The 22,334-nt window shown below is 32.9% G+C and overlaps 1 protein-coding gene across 1 annotated transcript; it reads left to right on the forward strand.

Annotated features, from left to right (window-relative positions):
* Positions 1-11,454, forward strand: LOC140440875 (uncharacterized). Its single transcript, XM_072531236.1, has 6 exons — positions 1-139; positions 2,613-2,741; positions 5,894-5,929; positions 7,279-7,387; positions 9,306-9,370; positions 11,336-11,454. Exons 1-6 carry the CDS (start codon positions 62-64, stop codon positions 11,351-11,353), a joined length of 435 nt encoding a protein of 144 aa, XP_072387337.1. The 5' UTR covers positions 1-61; the 3' UTR covers positions 11,354-11,454.
* The last annotated feature ends 10,880 nt before the right edge of the window (positions 11,455-22,334 follow it).

Raw genomic sequence — 22,334 nt, forward strand, 5'->3', positions numbered from 1 at the left:
TTTTTTTAATTAAATTCAGTGAGCATAAATATATTCAATAGTTTCTCGTCGACAAGACAAAATGTTAAAGTCCTTATATACAAGTATATTTTATTTAATAGTTATTGAATTAGCAATATCAAAAGCTGTTCCACAATCGGTAAGTTTTCCTTTTTTAAATAAAATAAAACATATTAAATATGTACAACATTACAATGGAATATAACATATACGTACCTATTATTGCTTATCAATATTATCATCTTATCATATACATTATTGCATATCCTTTAGAATCCGTTATTGATTATGATAAAATTTAGTTTTTTGTTCGTAAATCAGGCCACCTATCTAACGTACTTTATAGAATTGAAATCTGAGTACAGTAAACTCTCTGTTAACGGACACCTCTCTTCTCTGGACACCTTTTGTATACAATAGTTTTTAAAACAAAAATTATTTGGAGATATATAAACCTGTACCCTTCAACGGACAGTCTCAACAACGGAAGAGGACAGTAAATGATAATATTTTTTTCCAAATGTTTCCTTAACAAGGCAGTTTAAATATTCATTAATATTCAATTACGGAAATAATTCATCATCATCACGTAGCGCTACAACCCTGGGTGGGTTTTGGCTGACTGTACAACTTTTTTTCAATTTGTTCGGTCTTCCATCAACCTAGGGTCAAATGGAATGTTCATTTTCCGGAGATCTGCTTGGATGTTATCTCTCCACGTCCGAGTGGTCTTTTGCCTGTGGGAATCTCTTCCCATACCAGTTTTACAAGTCTATCGTTATGCAGTCTATGCACGTGGCCAGCCCATCTTAGTCGCTGTGATTTAATTTCTTGGGCAATATCGGCGTCATTGTAGAGTGCTTTTAATTCGATATTGGTTCTGATCTTATACTGGTTTGTGGTGATGTCAGGGCGAGGTCCGAAAAAAGTATTTTTCGTTCAAAGCGTCTGAGCTTTTCTTCGTTTGCTTTGGTCATGGTCCACGTTTCGCATTCGTATGTTATTACAGGTCTGATGATGGATTTATAGATTTTGATCTTTAAACTTCCTGTAAGATTTTTTGATTTTATGAGCTTATCCAGTGCGAATAGACAGCGGTTTGCAGATTGGATTATCTCTTTTATTTCTTCAGTAACATCGTTGTCAGCTGTGATTACGGCCCCCAGATACTTAAAACGTTGTACTCTTTCAAAATTGAAGGTGTTGATCGTCACATTTTGTCCTATTCTGTCTCTTCGCGTCGTTCTATTTATACACATATATTTCTTCTTCTCTTCATTAGTCTTCAGCCCTACTTCACTTGTTGCTCCTTCCACCTTGTTGAAGATGTCTTTCGTGGATAGGATGGAGTCTCCAACGAGATCTGTGTCATCTGCATATGCGAGTAATAGCTTGGGACCTTGAACCGATAGCAATTCTGTTTTTATTTCGGCCGACCTCATGGCTTTCTCTAATACAAGGTTAAAAAGTAGTGGAGATAACGCATCACCCTGTTTGAGTCCACTGTTGGTTTTAAAGCTGCCAGATAGTTTATTATTTACACGTACTTTAGATATTCCTTACTCCATACAGACTTTGGTCATCCGAATGAGTTTCTTTGGTATTGAGAGCTCCGCCATGGCATTCCATACTTGGCTTCTTTCTACGCTATCATATGCCTGTCGAAAGTCTATGAAAAGATTGTGTATGGGTCTGTTATACTCCCAACCCTTTTCTAGAAGTTGTCTCAGCGTGAATAGTTGATCTATTGTTAATCTGTTTGCCCTAAAACCGGCTTGATATTCGCCTAGGACATTTTCAGCATAAGGGATTAGTCTACTAAGAATTATGTTTGAGAGGGTTTTATATGCCGTGTTTAGGAGTGAAATTCCTCTATAATTCGCGCATTTTGTTTTGTCCCCTTTTTTGTGGATGGGCACTATTATATTTTCCTTCCATCGTGCTGGTATCCTTTCTTCTAACCATATGTGCGTTATTAGCAGATGGATTTGGCGATGTAGTGCGTCTCCCCCATATTTCAGAAGTTCTGCTGGTATATCGTCAGTACCCGGCGCTTTGTGATTTTTCAGCTTATTTAAGGCCTTTTGGGTTCCTTTAATGGAGGGATTTTTGGAAATAATTGCTTTGTCATATATACTAATAACTGCCATGATAAAAAAAGCTCAGCAAAAGTCAAGCGTAGACTAGCAATGGCCCAAACTACAAAAGCCAAATTAATCAAAATGTGGAAAGAGCAAACAATAATAAGGAATACTAAGCTCAGGTTGGTTAATTCCCTTATTTTTCCTATTGCTCACATACTCACCTGAAACATGGCGTCTCAAAAAACTTAATAGAAGTAAGATCAAAGCCTTCGAAATGTAGGTCTATAGAAGTCTACGCGTGTCCTGGATAGAACATAGAACCAACCTATCAATTCTGGAAAAGTTTCATATAAAAGACAGGCTATTAAAAACAGTAAACCGAGCATACCAACAACTCTTTATTTGTCAGTCCCGATAGAAAATTAATCGTCTTTTAATCCATTTAATATTTATCTGACTCTATTGCTATATAAACCAATTACAAAAAAAAGTGCATGGAATATATAACTTTATTAACATATGTTTCAGGATCTGAAAGATTTATCAGACTTGTTACAAGTGCTAAGGGAAAATTGTGTAAGAAAAGCTAAAATTCCAAATAGCGTAGTAAAAAATATTGAAAATGGAATATTTGACGACAACGATCCTAGTTCAAAAGTAAGTAAAATCTAATTAAATTTCTAATCTAAATTATTAAATAAGTCAAAATTTAAAAAATTCGCAAAGAGTAAGGATCTCTCTGTTACTTTCTATGTCAATACATCCATAATAAGCTTAAACAGGAGAGGACTCAATGAAGAGCCTTGATGCACACCAACCGTCACTGGAAAACTTTCGGTCAATCCCCTTATACATATTTTTCACACGTCGTTCGTACATCTCAGGAACCCATTTCTTTCTCATACATCTCCATAGATCTTGTCTAGGAACTATGTCGTATGGTCTATAAATACCATGTCCCTCTTTAACCTTCGCTCTACAGTTTCCTCCCACATTTTCATTGTGTACGACATTAACTTGGACAGCAGTTAAAACTAATGAGGAAGTACTAAAAATGATCAACAAAGCTAAAGGCTGTTAAATACCGGAAATGTGTTATCGGGGACTATATGGGAAGAGAAATCGATATAGAATACTACAACCGATCGTAGAAATCGCAAAATAGAAGAAGGTATTGGAAGAGATTCCCACAGGCAAAAGACCACTCGGACGTCCCAGAATGCGATGGAGAGATAACATCCAAGCAGATAATAATAATAATAATAATAATAAATTGCCTTTATTTAGTCTGTAAAAATTTACAAACAAGAGATACATGAGGCGAAGTCTAGCTAGAGCTACTCCACTTAACCTAAAGTTTACAAAATCAGTTTGAAATAAGTAGAACATGAAAAAAAAAATTATTTATAAATTGACATAAATAATAATACAATATTGAAATGGTAGAAATAGTCATGTGGCTACTAGAAAAATAAGATAAAGAAAATAATTTGTGATGTTATGTGATAAATGATATTAATGATAACAATGGTAACAATTACGACAACAATATATTATATAATAATAATAACGTTACTGCGATTGTAGTAAAAATCTCTTATAATGCCGCTTCATGAAATCAAGAGATTTACCTCTTAAATTTTTTGTTAAACTATTAAACACTAAAACAGCATTGTAAGTAAACGATCGCTGGAAAATAGCTAGTCTATATCTTGGCAGCATAAGACTATGAGGATATCTCAGATCCAGATTATGAGCGTCTCCACGAAATACTAATTTGTTCCTTAAATAAATAGGATTTGACGACGAAATAATTCGATATATCAATGAGGCGAGGTGATATTTGTATAAATTATCTATTGTTAGCCATTGAAGTTCTTTAATTTTGCATGATACACGATCAAATTTTCTTATGCCAAAAACAAATCTGCAACAATTATTTTGAATTTTTTGCATCCTCAATTTCGTAACTTGATCTAAGCAAGGGTAAAATACCAAGAGCCCATAATTAAGAATTGACATAACCATAGTTTCACAAAGTAACTTACGCAATTTAAAGTTTAAAATGCCTTTGCTTCTATACAGTTAACGCATAACTAAATAGCACTTTTTTACTAAAAGGGTGACATGCTCTTGAAAACGTAGCGTACAGTCATATATGACTCCTAAGTTTCTGCAACTATTAACATTTTTTAGAGGTTCATTGGCTTTATAATTTTTTGAACAATATAACAAAGAATTACATTTTTTAGCATTAAGTTTAAGATTATGTCTAGTGGAGTAAGTACAAATAGATTCCAAATCCTGATTTATTTTTTGTGACGCTTGATTTACAGAGTTAGGTTCAAAAGAGAAATACAGTTGTGTGTCATCTGCAAAAGAGTGCAATTTCAGATTATTTAAAGATTTATACAGGTCAGATATATATATTGAAAAAAGAAGAGGACCAAGAACCGAACCTTGAGGCACCCCTGAATTGACAGATGCAAATTCTGATGAACTATTATCGATTATGACCTTTTGATAACGATTTACCAAATAAAATTTGAAAAACTGTAAGGAGGTATCATCAAATCCAAAATATTTCAATTTAGCACACAGAAGAGCGTGATCAATAGTGTCGAAGGCTTTAGAAAAATCAAGCAAGATGACTGAGGTTGCTTTTCCTTCATCAAATGATCGAAGTATATTATCGGTTAAATCAAGAAGCAGGGTCGTTGTACTAAACTCTTTTCTAAAGCCTGATTGTATACACGTAACTACATTATTTCTGAAAATATAATCGTATATCTGTTTATACTTAGATAACCTTTTCCAAAATTTTTGACAGTCCCGGTAGGATGCTTATTGGGCGAAGATCATTAAGTGATTCAGGTTTAGTTGATTTGGGCAGTGGTTTTACCAAAGCGTATTTCCAAGTGTCCGGAAAATAACCTACCTCCAAACAACAATTTATAATGTGCATAATATAAGGAGCAGTAATAGAAAGGGAGAGTTGTAGCATCTTTGCAGAAATATTATCACATCCAACAGCTTCCGATTTTAACCCTAATATAAGTGATTTAATTTCATCAATAGTGGCCATTTTAAACGAGAAAATAATATCTGGGTTAAAAATATTTGACTGATACCATTGGGTTGTCTCAGGACAACAATTTACAGGGCTAAAGACAGATGTAAAATAATTATTTATAGATATAGGATCTTTAAGCTCCTGAGGGATCTCTATAACTGGTTTATTTACAATTTTGAATAACCTCACAGCTTTCCAAAGATCTTTTTTATTCAAAGAAGCAGACCGATAATTTAAGTAACCATTCTTCTCCAAACGGACTGCGTTAGTAACTGCGTTTCGAAGATCTTTATAGTAACTAGAGTCTAAGACGTTTTTAGTTTTCTTATATTTGGCTAAAGCAGCATTACGAGTTTTCATCATATTCTGTATTGTGGGTGTTAGCCACGGAGCAGGTGGCTTTGTAATTCTTCTAATTTCTTCTTCTTCTAATTCTTTCTAATTCTCCGGAAAATGAACATTCCATTTGACCCTAGGTTGATGGAAGACCGAACAAATTGGAAAAAAGTTGTACAGTCAGGCAAGACCCACCCAGTGTTGTAGCGCTACGTGATGATGATGATGAATACTTAATTTGTTTGAAAAAAAAGCTGTAAAAAATTCCGTTGACTTTTGTAACGTGTAAAAGTTTATATCATAAATATGCATAATTAAATATTACGCGGTTAAAATAATTGTTTAAATTTGTTTCAATTTCAATTTTAAACTTCATTAAAACACTTTATATTAATTGCAGACTTATGTGGCGTGCAACTGGTTAGACTCGACAGTGGTAAGTATAAAATTATGGAAAATATGATATAATAGCAATACACTTATTAATAAAATTGTATGGATCAACAGCCCAACACTTAATTAAAATGCATTTCGTTGCATGTTTATAATTTGTAAATATCGCATAATCGCATTTCAAATTTAACTATACAAAAATGCATTGAGTCCATAAACAAATCAAAATTCAATTAGAATTATTACAATAGATTGTTTAAGTGCTATTTACACATATTTACCAACTTTACATCAAGTATTTTTTTTATAACTGTTTGTATTTGTTATACACTGCTCCAAAAAATTAATACACCAATTAATATTTTTAGCAAACTATCTCAACCGTTTTCAAAAATATTTAAACCAAAAAATTATAAGATTTAACCGGTAAATATTACTTAGCCTCAATCTTGTGAACAAATAGCTATATTTTTGAGAGGTGTTGTTGTGCCCTCGGATTAATAGCAAATTCTGATTTTCTTGTTGCTGACTTCTTCTTTTAGTATTGGTAATCAGTGCCTACTACATTTGATTCTGTTGATGGTTTGCTAGATATTTTTCTTCATTAAATAATATGAAGGCTGTTTTTTTTTTAGTTTTTATTCTTTTCTGTTAATTTTTTTCATGACTACTGATGTTTCTTTGAATTTTACCATGTACCCATGTAAATTATGCCTTGTTGCAGTTGCCCACAAACATACATTGGACAGACAAACCGACGAATGCACAACCATATTTACCAACATTCTATATCTGTAAAATATTCCAATATTACTTCAGGCCTATCCCAACATCATATTCAGATAGGTTACGATATAGATTTCGAAAAAGCAAAAACCATCGCTTCTATCCGCTCCTTAAAATCGAGAATTATTCGTGAAGCTGTCGAAATTGAAAAACGCCCTAACAGCTTAAACACGCTCGTTGACGCTAAAAGACTCCGCGTTAACCCATCCCGCTCAGACCGTTTCCGCGCATACCGTTTCCGCGGATACTTTTGGCCTTAAATTAGGTACAAACACAACATTTTTCATCGTAAAATCTGCATACTCTACAATCTACTTTTTTACTACATGAAACACTAGTAACTTTTATGTTTCCAACACTGATGGCAAAAAAAACGGTATTTTTCAGAACGGCAGTTTTAATTAGATCCTTTTGAATAGCTAAACTTGAAAAAACATCTTTTGGTTTTAGTTTCTGCTAAAAAAACAAACACATCTGTCATCCTAGTAATTTGTTTCTGAATTTTGTAATTCCCCAAAATTACAGTGAACATCTTGGTATTGGTGATGTTTGAACGCCCCCTTGTTTGAGCACTTATGTCGAATTAATTAATTAAAATATTTCTAGATAGATGAGGAAGGAAATTTAAATGTGGATTTACTTAATCAGCTTTGTCCGCCATCCAAGAAACCCCAATTGCCGAATTTGGTTATAAGGTGTCATAAAGCACAACCAAGTAAGTTATAAATATAATTAAAAATATATTTACACTACTTAAATTGATAGCTTCTGTAAAATTACATGTTTGTAGGGGAATGAATACACGCTAGACAAATTAACATTAACGCTAGTCGTGTAACTGAGTACAAAGAGAAAAAACCCAGTACCTTCTGCTCGATTACATATACAGGCAAAATATCAACAAAAATAGCCAAACACATAAAAAAGAAAGGAATAACACCAGCTTTCAGAACAAATAACAACCTAGGCAAATATATTAAAAACAACAAGAGCCAACATGAAAAACACTTACACAGTGGTGTGTACAAACTTAAATGTGGCGACTGCCCAAAAGCTTACATTGTTCAAACGGGTAGAAATTTTAATAAACGAATAGCAGAACATAAAAGGGCTTTCAATAATAGAAAAACAGATTCTACATACGCACTTCACCTTCTAGATCATAATCATTCTTTTAATGACGAATTTAAAATTCTCCACATTCAAAATAAAGGCCTTAAGCTATCTTTGTTAGAATCTATGGAAATCAACAAATTAAAAAACACAGATATAATTCTGAATGACCAGCTTGAGACAAAAAGTTCTTCCCTCCTCAACCTATTTCATTAGAGACTATAAAGTGTAAACTCATGCCAAAAACAGATCACTTGAGAAAGGCAATCAGCCGAAGCAGCTGTAGTGATAAGATTTAAAATAAATTTTGTGGAAGTTTTGAAAACAAAGTTTTCAGATAATTTGTTTGTCAACAGCTAGCTGTTCCCTATTGGAAACCAGTAAAAGGCGTTGTTTAATCTGCTCTGAGGTCGAATTTTGAACAGTTTATTATTGCCTAGATTGCCAACAGAAACGGAGTTACTATTATCACTAAAATGAAGGTGTTTGTTTATAATTCCCCATCTATTGCAGGTCATAGATTCAAATACTGGTAATTGAGCTACAGTTGCTCAACTGATGGTAATTTCACAAATGACGTAAATATTACAGTTCCTATAAATACTTCCATTTCGTTTTGGTAATATTGCATGTTTGTTTATATTATCCTGCAGAGCTTTTATGTTTGATTGTTCAACAATCATGGATATTACTTCTTTTAGAAACAAGAATATATCTGCAGGAGTTTCTAACTCAAGGATACATTCTGGTAGCTCTGCAACGCCTTTAAATGCATAATCACTTTTATTAAAATGCTTCAAATGGCCTGAATCCCATAAAAAATTTTTAGGTTTCTTTTATTTGTTGACAATTCTATTTATACCAGAGCAAATAGTTATATTTGCATCCAAATTCTTTTGTTTATTGCTATCACTATTATCAGACTGGAACTAACGACATCGAGGAATATACTCATTAACGGAATCTGAACCTAATTCGTCTTCACTTAGTTCTCCATCACCAGCAATCACCAGAAACTTCCCAGTATCCATTCTAAAAACAAAAACCAAATGATAATTTTTCCAAAAACCGTATAACTAAAATAAGATTAAATGCATTCGAAACCATTTATGGTTTGATATTAAATGACATCATAAAGCTGGATAATAATGTAAAATTTGATGTAGAAAAATATGTATACAATAAAGAATAATACTTACTTTCTCCAAAAAAATTTTTTCAATAAATAAATTCACTATTTCGATAAAAAATATTGCTTCAAATTGGAGTCATACATAAGGTACCATTCATTCACTACACGTGTATAAACGAATAAGGTTATAACGATCTTTCTCTTGACTGATAGACAACCAAACATACAGATGCGTAATACAATGAGTACTAGCTATGATGTAGTCAAAATTTTCGATGGTTGGTGGATATTATGCATACTACAACACTTTGAAATTTTGAAACTATAAAAGGTTTCGTATGCGGTGGAGGGTTAAAAGTAAACAATTATAAAATACATATTTTTTTAGAAAGTCAACCTGTCGCAGATATTATATACGGAATGGCAAAATGTATATATCCTGAAGACACACTAGTAAGTATTTAAGTTGAAACAACTACAATTTTCATAAATATAACAATTACTTATTTTTATAAATATTGCATGTGCTGACATAAACTAGTTTAAACTTTACTTCTCTCTCTCTCTCTCTCTAGCCAATATTTCAGTAGCTTGAGATGATTCTAAAGTTTTTCAAATACGCTGCTCTGTGGTATTTTGTCATTATTTGATGGTAATTAGAAAATAAATAAAAAGAATAAAATTAACAAAGATATAGACAAACGAGACTTACGAATCATTATCAATCCGTATTGGAATCAAAAGGCCAATATAGAGATAGAAGAACAAAAGTCCGAAAATATAGATATAAAGAGAGGAGTAAGACAGTGCTGTGTTCTGTCACCATTACTGTTTAACGTGTACAGTGAAGCCATATTCCAGGAAGCGATAGCAGATCTGGGTGATGGAATCTCTGTAAACGGAAGAATAGTAAATAACATAACATTCGCTGATGACACCGTTATAATGGCAGACACCCTGGAATCGCTACAAGAATTGGTAAATAGAATTAACGATTATTGCATTAGATACGGACTAAAAATAAATAAGAGAAAAACTAAATTTATGATTGTCTCAAAAACGCAACATGGAAATGAAAGATTAATGATAGAGCAAACCCAAATAGAAAAAGTAGAGACCTATAAATATCTGGGAACCTGGGTTGATGAGAAAAATGACCAAAGCAGAGAAATCAAAGTCCGAATTGAAACTGCAAGGCAAGCATTTGTGAAAATGAAGACAATGCTTACCAACAGAGACCTTCAGTTGCATCTCAGATTAAGGGCTCTAAGATGTTACATATTTTTTACCTTACTATACGGAATGGAAGCTTGGACATTGAAGAAACAACACATAAGAAAAATAGAAGCGTTCGAAATGTGGTGTTACAGAAGAATATTAAAAATTAGAATAGAGAAAAATATGAGCTGCTGAGAATTATTATGCAAGGAAGGATCCAAGGAAGAAGAAGCATAGGAAGAAGAAGCATCTCCTGGCTGAAAAACCTTAGAGAATGGTTTAACTGTAGTTCACTACAACTTTTCAGAGCAGCAGCCAACAAAGTGACCATGGCCGTTATGATATCCAACCTCCGATAGGAGATGGAACTTTAAGAATGCCTGACGACAGATATCAGACGCTTTTATGGCTCGTTGTTCCAGGTTCATCCCCAGTAGAAAATATTCTCATATGACTACAGTGGTTTAACACGTTCACTGCCACGTTGGTCCCATAGTTGATGCTACCTCAGCAGGCTACATTGGTCTTTCAAGAGAATTTCTTAAAATTCTGGGGTATTTTAAGAAGTTCACTTTGAGACAAAGCTGTCTTACGTTTAGACAACTACATTGCACATAATGAAAATAATATCTACCTATTGAACTATAATAAAATACTTATACAACAACAGCATAAAGCAACTTCAAAAACTTATTGTTAACATATTATAATATAGGTTATGTTATGTGGCACGGGACCAACGGCGCACGATAGTAAGAACTTACCTCACTGGGCCGCGCTGCCCCGATGGGAGCAAGGTTCTATTTATATGGCGGCCCATTAGAGCTAAATGTAAAATATATGTTCGGTGTGAGGGACAAATGTTAAAAATATGTCTGGTAGCGAACGTGTTAATTCATTGCAATGGAAAATCTGCGGTGAAAATTATTTTTTAGCAAACTAAAAATGTTGTAAATGCCTCTGCTTTCGACCAAGGAATTAATAAAACTCTATAAGTAATTATGATACATTCTACAAATGAGATTTCCCAAAATTTTAATTAGAATATTGTTTATAACATATATATATATATATATATATATATATATATATATATATATATATATATATATATATATATATATATAACTATTCAATATTAACAATAACATGTATAATACATAATCGATTATGTACAACTAATATTGTTTTTGTTTTCAGTTATTTAAAATGATATAAGCAAACGTTCCCATTTCTACGAAAAGCTGAACAAAAATTTATTTTTCTATTGATATGTTTTCACTCTTTATAAATAAATCAATAAAATACTAATTTTTTAAGATTGTTTTACTTTTCTTCCTAAACTGATTTTCATTTACGTGATTATCAGCCAATCGAAGCAAAGATATAGATACATGTTCCCTTCTATATGTACAACCTATTCTATTCAATAAAAGCTATCACATGAGACTTCGCACATCACCACCGGACCAATATCAACAGAAATCCGCGTTCTAAAAAGAAGAGGAACAATCTTGTAGTAATAAGTTCACTTGAACTATGACGTTATCGGTTCCGATGCTAAATAAGTAATCGTCTATGATGAGAAATGAGAATGGCGACCGTCTAGTGGAGTTCTGAGAAGAACAACATCTTACAACTATAAACATGTTCTATCAACATCATCCGAGCAGATTATACACATGGCGCAACCCAGATGGACAAACAAGAAATCAAATAATCTACATCCTAATAAGATCAAGATAGAAGTTGTCGGCCATCAACTGTAAAACATATCCTGGCGCAGACTGTGGAAGCGATCATTAACTCCTGGTATGGAACGTTCGACTTCGTTTTAAAGTCCCCAAAAGAAGACCCCTAAGAAAAGTCATGTCTATAAATTGATCAAAAATCAATGACTTCCAACAAAACCTAGAAGAAGCTCTTTCTTTAGACCAAGAAGATAGTGACCCTGAGAGCGTTTGGATCTATCTCAAAGATAAGATAATCGAGTCTGAAAAAGACTGTGAGGCAGCGGTTTCCATGGGCCTTAAGCCTTGGATATCCGTGAATACGTTGACTATGCTTTAAGGCAAAAAATAACAAAAAATAGATACGGAACAAACTATGAATATAGAAGCGTTGTCGAAAGAAATCAGAAAACAGTGCCGCAAAGACAAAGCTAATTACATATCTTAAATGTGCAGATAGAGGAACATAGCTGTCGAAATGAACCGGGGAATTTATTTCAGAAGATTAAGCTCCTTACAACAGAGTTAAAATTTCAAGCGTGGTAGATATGGAAGGTAATCTAAAGACCGATACTGATGAAATATTGGAAAAATGGCGAAACTACTGTGGCGAGCTATATAAAAATAACAAGGTACCAGTAGAAAATCAATGGCCCTCTGACTACCCTAGAGAACCTACTGCCTTACTTGCTGATGTCAAAGATGCAATTCAATCGCTAAAGAGAAATAAATCCCCAGGCATTGATTCAATACCAGGTGAGATACTATAGCTACTAGGTAACAAAGAATTACATATCATCCATTCTATCTGTCGCTGTTTGGAACTGGGGAAAATGGCCATGTGATTATTATACCTCAATTTATACCTTGCTACACAAAAAAGAGACTATTACCAGATGTCAAATCGCACACTGTCACTAATAACATATGCTAGTAAAATATTGTTGCATATCATCAAAAACCGATTAAAAACCTATCTCCATTACCAAATACCTCTGGAACAAGTAGGGTTTGTAAAGGGTAAAGTTTGGAAAGATAGATCTATCTCTCAAAATATCAAGATAAGACTGGTGACTGCCCTAGTATTTTCAATATATATATATACGGGGCAGATTCTTGGACTCTTCGCGAACGCTTGCGCCGAAAAATTAATGCCTTTGAGATGTGGTTCGTAGAGATGACATTAAAGTTTATTTTTATGAACGAGAGAGTAATTAGCATAATTTTAACTGGTAGCTTTTTAAAAATTACAAAAGAGAAAAAGAGTTTTTAAAACCGTCTAAGGTATGTTAAATAGATTAATAAAAATATTAATATAAAACTTACAGCTACTTGTTACAAATCCAAATCAGATTCAGAAGATGAACTTTTAGAACCAAGATTTATAATACCTGGCTCGATCATTTTATCAGTAATATTGTCCAGCTTCCACATTTTTTCCTCTTCTTTAATAGTGTGATTTACTGCCTTTTCCCAGTTTTCAGGTTTTACATTATTTACGGCCTCCAAAAACAACTGTTTAACATCATGAATTTTAAAAGAGGTATTTTTTCTTGAAACTTCACTCTTTATCTGTGCCCATACCAGTTCAATCGGGTTTAATTCACAATGATATGGTGGGGATCTAAGTACTGTCATTCCACGATTTTTGTCAATTTCATCAATTTCGTATTTTTTAAATTTTTCTTTATGAAGGGCACACAACGAATAAAGTTCCTTTCTTATAGATCCGGGATGGTACGTAATATTTTTTGAACTCAGCTAATTCTGCAAGTCTTTTTTTAACCACTTGGTTGTGGGCAGTCCTTCTATAAGTCTAGAGTGATAACTTGCATTATCCATTACTATTACACAGTTCTTAGGAAGAAGATCTATCATTTGTTCGAACCATTCTTGAAAGACATCAGCGTTCATGTCTTCATGGTAGTCACCGGTACGAGTTGATTCAAAAGTTAATAAACCACCTTCAACAAAACCGTCTGAACTGCCAATGTGTACTATTATCAGCCTGCGTCCCTTTCCTGATGGTGGGTTTAAACCAGTAGATAAGTTATTTACAAAAGCGTGCCTTTGACTTGTAACAGTTTCATCCTGCCATAATTTATTTGGTGTATGACCCTCGTTGATCCATGTTTCATCAAGATAAAATATTTTTTTTTTTGGTTTCTCATTTCCTTTATGGTTCTTAGAAAATGTCTTCTCCATATGACAATATCGCTTCTTTCTAATAAAATAGACTTTCTGGGATTCTTTTTCCAGCGGAAGCCTATTTCTTTTAAAAGTTTCCATAACGTACTTCGACTCATTTCTGGGTAATCCTTATCATCATCATCTCGAACTGAGACAAGAACTTTATCCAATGTTGGAAATTCTTGTCTAAAGAAGAATTCATGCACTTTCCGTCGAAGTCCTTCTTTAAAATGATATTCTATTTGAAATTTTGGTTTCCCTGGAGCATTAAGTGGCATTTGAAAACTACCACATTTCTCTTCTTTAATAACTCTGTAAATCGTAGATTTCCAAACACCAAGTGTACTGCTAACTAACTCAACGGTCTCATCAACACTTTCACATAAACGTTTGTCTGTAAATGATTTAAAACAATTAAATATTAATGTTTTTTCATTAACTGTTAGAGGACCAATTTTTCGGCGTTTACACGGCACTTCCAAATTTTCCATAACACTAGTATACACAATAAACTGCACCTTGCAACTGAAGTACCTACTTTTAGTGAACTGTTAAGAATTTTGAATACGCCACTTGGACCTTCCTATATACAAAATGGAAAAACCCACTATCACATTTTCTGTGGAATAAGTTTAGAAGGTAATTATCTAGTCAATTACTGTCGTAGATTCCTGGAATTAAAGAATTAAATGTTTGATTGTTGAAACCCTTACTTCGTGGAATGCACTCATTTCAGATAAAATAAAACGTTTTATTTTATCTAAAGAATTAAACTTTATTTTGCAAATAGGCAAAGAATTAAACTTTATTTTGCAAATAGATAAAATAAAACGTTTTATTTTATCTAAAGAATTAAACTTTATTTTGCAAATAGGTAGGTACTTATTAAACTTTTATTGGTTATATATAACCAATAAAATAAACATCTTACATTTCTTGCAAATTCATTAGTACCTGTTAACCTCCATGACTCCGACACTGGCAACCTTATTTAGGGATTAGTAAGCCTCACAACTATTGTATTCTATTCTGCTCCAACCTTTATACCTGGTGGTCATAGTCAATTTAAAATTGTTTTCCTATATACTTCTGTAAACTTGTTGACAAATATCTGTTTTTCATTGAGTCACCCGTATCAACAGTTTAGGGATTTGCATACATAATTTATTGTTTTATTACTCTCTCATACATAAAAATACACTATAGTTTGGAGAGATTAATTGTTTCTGGAAACATTCCGGGGAGAAAATCAAGAGAACGATCACCAACTAGATGGTCCAACCAAATTATGAATTCAGCTGAAAACTCATTCTGCAAAGTTCTCAAAGCAGCTGACGATAGAGACCAATGGAGAAAAAATGTTGGAATATTGGAAAAAATCACGATCCTCAGTAATGGGGAAACGACAAGAAAGAGGGTAGCGAAATAAATGCCGCTTATTTTGGCAACAATGAAAGTAGCTTCTTCGTTTGGGCTAGGGAGAAGTGTGCCTAATGGAAGACGGAAAATGCTTTGATCATTAGCAACACGGCTACATAAATAAGGATACTACGGTCCAGGCTTCAGTCTAGTAGAAGTGTCTTGGTCGGAGTTTGACAGAGCTAGACTACAAAAGATTGGCGAGTGATGTACATAAGGGAACACGTAAGAGAAGAATCTTTTGAGCACCATCCAATTTCCAAGGAAATAGGAAAACCTAGTAAATACGAGAATAGATAGAAAATAAGAAAAGAACGATAACGGGAAAGATACAAAGTGACGAGAACGAAAAGAATATAAGACAAAAACAATACGAGAAAGATACAGATAATAACAAAATACAGACGGGAACCAAATAATAATGAGATATACATACAAAGACATAATATACAATTCACATATGCGGATAAATTATTATAGTTACACAATAAATCATACCTGAAAGGGACAATGTCAATTATGGTATAACAACTAATAAACTTCATATGTATTGAAATAAAGGACTAAACATTTACTCTAACAATGTTATATTGATAACTCAAAAATAAAAAGGTAGAAATAAAGTTAATTATAAACTATATGTTATAAATGCAATGCAATGTAATTTGCATTATGGAAATGGATTATCTTAGAAGGTCATGTCGAGTATCGAGAATGGAAAGAATCAGGAATGAACAAATACGAAGCCGTACAGGAATTAGAGATACTCTTTCAGATAGAATACAAGGAAGGCAATTACAATGGTATGGTCACGTGATGAGAATGGAGGAGGAGCGGTGGCCAAAGAAAGCCTTAATGTATGTTCCGCCAGAAAGAAGGAAAAGGGGAAGACCACCAAATTCCTGGAGAAGAGAAATTACAAAAACAATGCAATCTATAGGCTTAGAAGAGGGAGATTGGAGAGATAGGAAAAGATGAAGGCTGAAATGCGGGAAGCGGCAATCGCCATAGGACCCCCGTTATATGATGATGATGATCTATGATTCTTTATAGCCTCATCATTTTTCTTTAATTAATCCTGGTTTCGATTTCGAAATCGAAAAAAAAAAATTAAAAGTAGAAGAAATTATGAACGAGATAGAAACAGAAAATAAAAAACAAAACTCAAAACCATTGTACCAATACTTAAAACTATGTAACCGAAAAGGGACAGCTATAGTGTATTTTTATGTATGAGAGAGTAATAAAACAATAAATTATGTATGCAAATCCCTAAACTGTTGATACGGGTGACTCAATGAAAAACAGATATTTGTCAACAAGTTTACAGAAGTATATAGGAAAACAATTTTAAATTGAGTATGACCACCAGGTATAAAGGTTGGAGCAGAATAGAATACAATAGTTGTGAGGCTTACTAATCCCTAAATAAGGTTGCCAGTGTCGGAGTGATGGAGGTTAACAGGTACTAATGAATTTGCAAGAAATGTAAGATGTTTATTTTATTGGTTATAGATAACCAATAAAAGTTTAATAAGTACCTACCTATTTGCAAAATAAAGTTTAATTCTTTAGATAAGATAAAACGTTTTATTTTATCTGAAATGAGTGCATTCCACGAAGTAAGGGTTTCAACAATCAAACATTTAATTCTTTAATTCCAGGAATCTACGACAATAATTGACTAGATAATTACCTTCTAAACTTATTCCACAGAAAATGTGATAGTGGGTTTTTCCATTTTGTAGGAAAGTCCAAGTGGCGTATTCAAAATTCTTAACAGTTCACTAAAAGTAGGTACTTCAGTTGCAAGGTGCAGTTTATTGTGTATACTAGTGTTATGGAAAATTTGGAAGTGCCGTGTAAACGCCGAAAAATTGGTCCTCTAACAGTTATGAAAAAACATTAATATTTAATTGTTTTAAATCATTTACAGACAAACGTTTATGTGAAAGTGTTGATGAGACCGTTGAGTTAGTTAGCAGTACACTTGGTGTTGGGAAATCTACGATTTACAGAGTTATTAAAGAAGAGAAATGTGGTAGTTTTCAAATGCCACGTAATGCTCCAGGGAAACCAAAATTTCAAATAGAATATCATTTTAAATAAGGACTTCGACGGAAAGTGCATGAATTCTTCTTTAGACAAGAATTTCCAACATTGGATAAAGTTCTTGTCTCAGTTCGAGATGATGATGATAAGGATTACCCAGAAATGAGTCGAAGTACGTTATGGAAACTTTTAAAAGAAATAGGCTTCCGCTGGAAAAAGAATCCCAGAAAGTCTATTTTATTAGAAAGAAGCGATATTGTCATATGGAGAAGACATTTTCTAAGAACCATAAAGGAAATGAGAAACCAAAAAAGAAAAATATTTTATCTTGATGAAACATGGATCAACGAGGGTCATACACCAAATAAATTTTGGCAGGATGAAACTGTTACAAGTCAAAGGCACGCTTTTGTAAATAACTTATCTACTGGTTTAAACCCACCATCAGGAAAGGGACGCAGGCTGATAATAGTACACATTGGCAGTTCAGACGGTTTTTTTGAAGGTGGTTTATTAACTTTTGAATCAACTCGTACCGTTGACTACCATGAAGACATGAACGCTGATGTCTTTCAAGAATGGTTCGAACAAATGATAGATCTTCTTCCTAAGAACTGTGTAATAGTAATGGATAATGCAAGTTATCACTCTAGACTTATAGAAGGACTGCCCACAACCAAGTGGTTAAAAAAAGACTTGCAGAATTAGCTGAGTTCAAAAAATATTACGTACCATCCCGGATCTATAAGAAAGGAACTTTATTCGTTGTGTGCCCTTCATAAAGAAAAATTTAAAAAATACGAAATTGATGAAATTGACAAAAATCGTGGAATGACAGTACTTAGATCCCCACCATATCATTGTGAATTAAACCCGATTGAACTGGTATGGGCACAGATAAAGAGTGAAGTTTCAAGAAAAAATACCACTTTTAAAATTCATGATGTTAAACAGTTGTTTTTGGAGGCCGTAAATAATGTAAAACCTAAAAACTGGGAAAAGGCAGTAAATCACACTATTAAAAAAGAGGAAAAAATGTGGAAGCTGGACAATATTACTGATAAAATGATCGAGCCAGATGTTATAAATCTTGGTTCTGAAAGTTCATCTTCTGAATCTGATTTGGATTTGTAACAAGTAGCTGTAAGTTTTATATTAATATTTTTATTCATCTATTTAACATACCTTAGACGGTTTTAAAAACTCTTTTTCTCTTTTGTAATTTTTAAAAATTAAAAAAAATGTGAATTTTTTAAAACCCTTTTTAATGTAGGCCAGTCAGTTCTAATATAGTGTGTGATAAAAGAGGTCACTTTTGTTTACATACACATAACACTTTATAACACTGAAATAATTCATTTATTTTTTACAATTATTCAAAGTAATTTTTCAATTAATCTTGAGCACGCCCATGGAGTGGTCGGAGCTACCAGTTAAAATTATGCTAATTACTCTCTCGTTCATAAAAATAAACTATAATATAGTTCTGTGGCTTGGTTATAAAAGGGCCAATGTCAAATGCAGTGGTTTTGAGATATTTAAGTTGGAAGATTCACATAAAATTGTGAGTTGAGTTGTAGACATATTTCCACATTATTGGAAATTGTCGTTACTTGAAGTTATCAACAAATAAATGATTTTTACAGATAGACTAAGATGTTCGATATTTTTCAATTCTTCTTGAAAAAAAAATTTCATCGGCTCTTTTTTCAATAGAAAAAAAGTATTTTTCATTAATTTTTTTTTGCCCTTATTCTATTATCTAAGATACAATGAAATTTACAAAAAAAAACGCAAAGTTTTATTTAAAAAAAAAATACATTACTTTTGGTAGTAGTATATTGGTCATGGAATGTGAGCTTAATGAACCTCCACTTTCATTAACACAGAGAATTTTTAAGTGAGAAATTTATAGTTAAAGTGGCAGTTAACAATAAACTGTTGTTGAATAAAATTGTACAACTAACCACTACATACCTAACTCATCATAACCAAATTAAAACCGATGTGCTGATTCAAAAACTATATACATGTCCTTATAAGAAAATGCACTATTTAGCCGAAAAATGGAAAAAACTATAATTTTTTCAATTTGATTTTTTTTTCGCCAAACTGTGAGTAGGGAATGGGAAAAAACACATGTTTGAAATTAGCTGGACCAAGTGCATCTACCAACAGCAATTTTTTTTTTAATTTGAATTTGCCAAAAATGTTCAAAGGGGTTATCTTGGATTTTTTCAAAACTCAATAATCAGGTATGTTAGCGTCAATTTAGGTCCGAAAGTCCAACCGTTGTACTTTTCTTATATAAAATTGAACGCTTGTTTTTCTCCCATATTCAGAATTTACCTACATTTAACGGTTCTTAAGAAAAAATTTTCTTCTTCCTCTTTTTTTATATTATAGACATGAATCTGTCTGTTTTTCAATGTGCCTCCAGTAAGTTGTTGTTCCATCGTTTTCGTGGTCTTCCTACTGATCGTCTTTCTATTGGGGAACCGTCTCCTGCCGTCTTTACTATTATATTTGTTGTCATTCGGCTTATATGATCGTTCCATTCTACTCTTCTATTTCTTACCCAGTTCTTGATGTTCTCCACCTTGCATCTACGTCGTATATCTATCCTTCTAGCTCTGTCCCATAGTGTCTTACCATCAATTTTTCTAAGTATTTTCATCTCTGCTGTTTCTAACATCCTTTTTGTCCTTTCTGTGCCAGGTCTTGTTTCTGCCGCGTATGTCATTATTGGTCTGATGACTGTTTTGTAAAGTCTGCCTTTCGTTTCCCGATATTTTTATTTCTCCATATTGTTTTATTTAGGCAGTCTGCGGCTCTGTTTGCTCTATTCACTTGATCTTCCACTTCAGTTTCGAGTTTTCCGTAGCTAGATAATGTGATGCGTAGATATTTAAACTCCATCACTTGTTCTATTATCTGACCTTCTAGCTCAAATTTACATCTTAGTAAATTTGCTGTTGTAACCATACATTTTGTCTTTTTTGAGCAAATTAACATTAAATTATTAAATATATTAAATTTATATTAAATTGGTGCAGCATACGTTGTAAATCATCTTCACTTTGAGAGAGTAGTATTGCTTCGTCTGCATAGCAGATTATTTAAAGTTGTTTTTCTTCCATTTGTTATCTTACTTTTTTAGTTCTTACTTTTTTTATTATTTCATCCATAACCAGATTGAACAATAGAGGACTCAGCAAAAACTCCTTGACTTATCCCATTGCCAGCTTCAATAGGGTCGGTTAGTTCTTCTTCTACTTTTACTTTTATTGTGTTGTTTTGGTAGATATTTTCGATCGTTTTGATTATTCCTAGAGGTATCTCTCTTGCGTACAATAAGTGGATAACGTCTTTTAATTTGACTCGGTCAAATTTCTTCTTAATAGAATAGAATAGAAAAAAGCTTTATTCTCAGGTTTCACAAGTTACACACAAATATAAATTGTCAATAGAGAGAATGGTGTCAATTCTAATTTGTAATGGTTGCTGTAACAACCTACACTTAACATAAAAGTAATATTAAAATATACGGATAATAACAGTGACATTTAGATTCAGATAAGAGCCCTCAGTCTCCCTGCAGGTCAGCTTGAAGGTATTCTTCCACTTTGTACGGTTCAAGGTGTATGAGCAACTGTTGAACAGACTTTCTATATTTATTTATGTCAGTTTCTATTTTGATGCTATAAGGCAGTTTATTAAAGAATTTAATACAGGCATATTCTGTGGTTTTCTCAGATGCTGTTAGTCTGTGTATTGGTATATTATAGTTTATGAGATTGTTTCGTGTATTAGTATTATGGTTTGTTATGTGTTTCAAGAATTTATGTCTATTTGTAAAAATGAAAAGTAAGCATTCATATATGTATGTTCCAGCCATTGTTAGTATGTTTAGTTTTTTGAAATTACCTCTACATGAATCCCTGTATTTCAAGTTAAGTAAAATTCTGATTGCTCTTCAGAGTTACCACAAAACTATGCCAAACCGCATTACAGAATGAAAATTTGAAAAATATACAACTCGTTTACATTTTTCGTCCAAATAATTTGCTGTTATTCTGAAAGAGTAGCAGATAGATGCTAACCTGTTACATATCTCATTTATATGCACTCCAAAATCTAAATTTTGGTCAATATGTACCCCCAGAAATTTTGTGCTTTGGTTTAGAGTAACCATTTGCGATTGAATTGATACAGTTTCTGGTAAGGTACTATTATTTGTTTTAGTGACGAAACAGATATAATTTGTTTTTTCTCTGTTCAGTATGAGTTTATTCATATTGAGCCATCTCTGTGCTTTATCTAATCTATTATTAGCGATATTCAATAAATTATTCAAGGATGACCCTATAGTTAAAATGTTAGTGTCATCTGCAAATTTCACAATAAGAGTATTCTGATTGTTGTCTGTAATGTCGAAAGCTAAATCATTTACATAAAAAACAAAGAGAAGAGGACCCATAATACTTCCCTGAGGAATTCCCACCGAAATGAGTCCTTCATCAGAGAAACAATTTCTTCCCTCGTACTCAAATTTTACTTTCTGTTTTCTGTTTGATAGGTATGATTTTATCCAATTATAACCTGGCCCTCTAATGCCATATATGTACAGCTTTTCCATTAGTATTTTGTGATTTAAAGTATCAAATGCCTTTGATAAATCTAAAAATATGCCCATGGATATATCTTTGTTTTCATAACCCTCATTTATCTTTGTTATAAAATCATAAATGGCAGTCTGTATAGATTTTCCCTTAAGGTACCCATGTTGCGCATGGCATAACAGTCCC

The sequence above is a fragment of the Diabrotica undecimpunctata genome, chromosome 5 (assembly GCF_040954645.1).
Source record: "Diabrotica undecimpunctata isolate CICGRU chromosome 5, icDiaUnde3, whole genome shotgun sequence".
NCBI classification, from domain to species: Eukaryota; Metazoa; Arthropoda; class Insecta; order Coleoptera; family Chrysomelidae; genus Diabrotica; species Diabrotica undecimpunctata.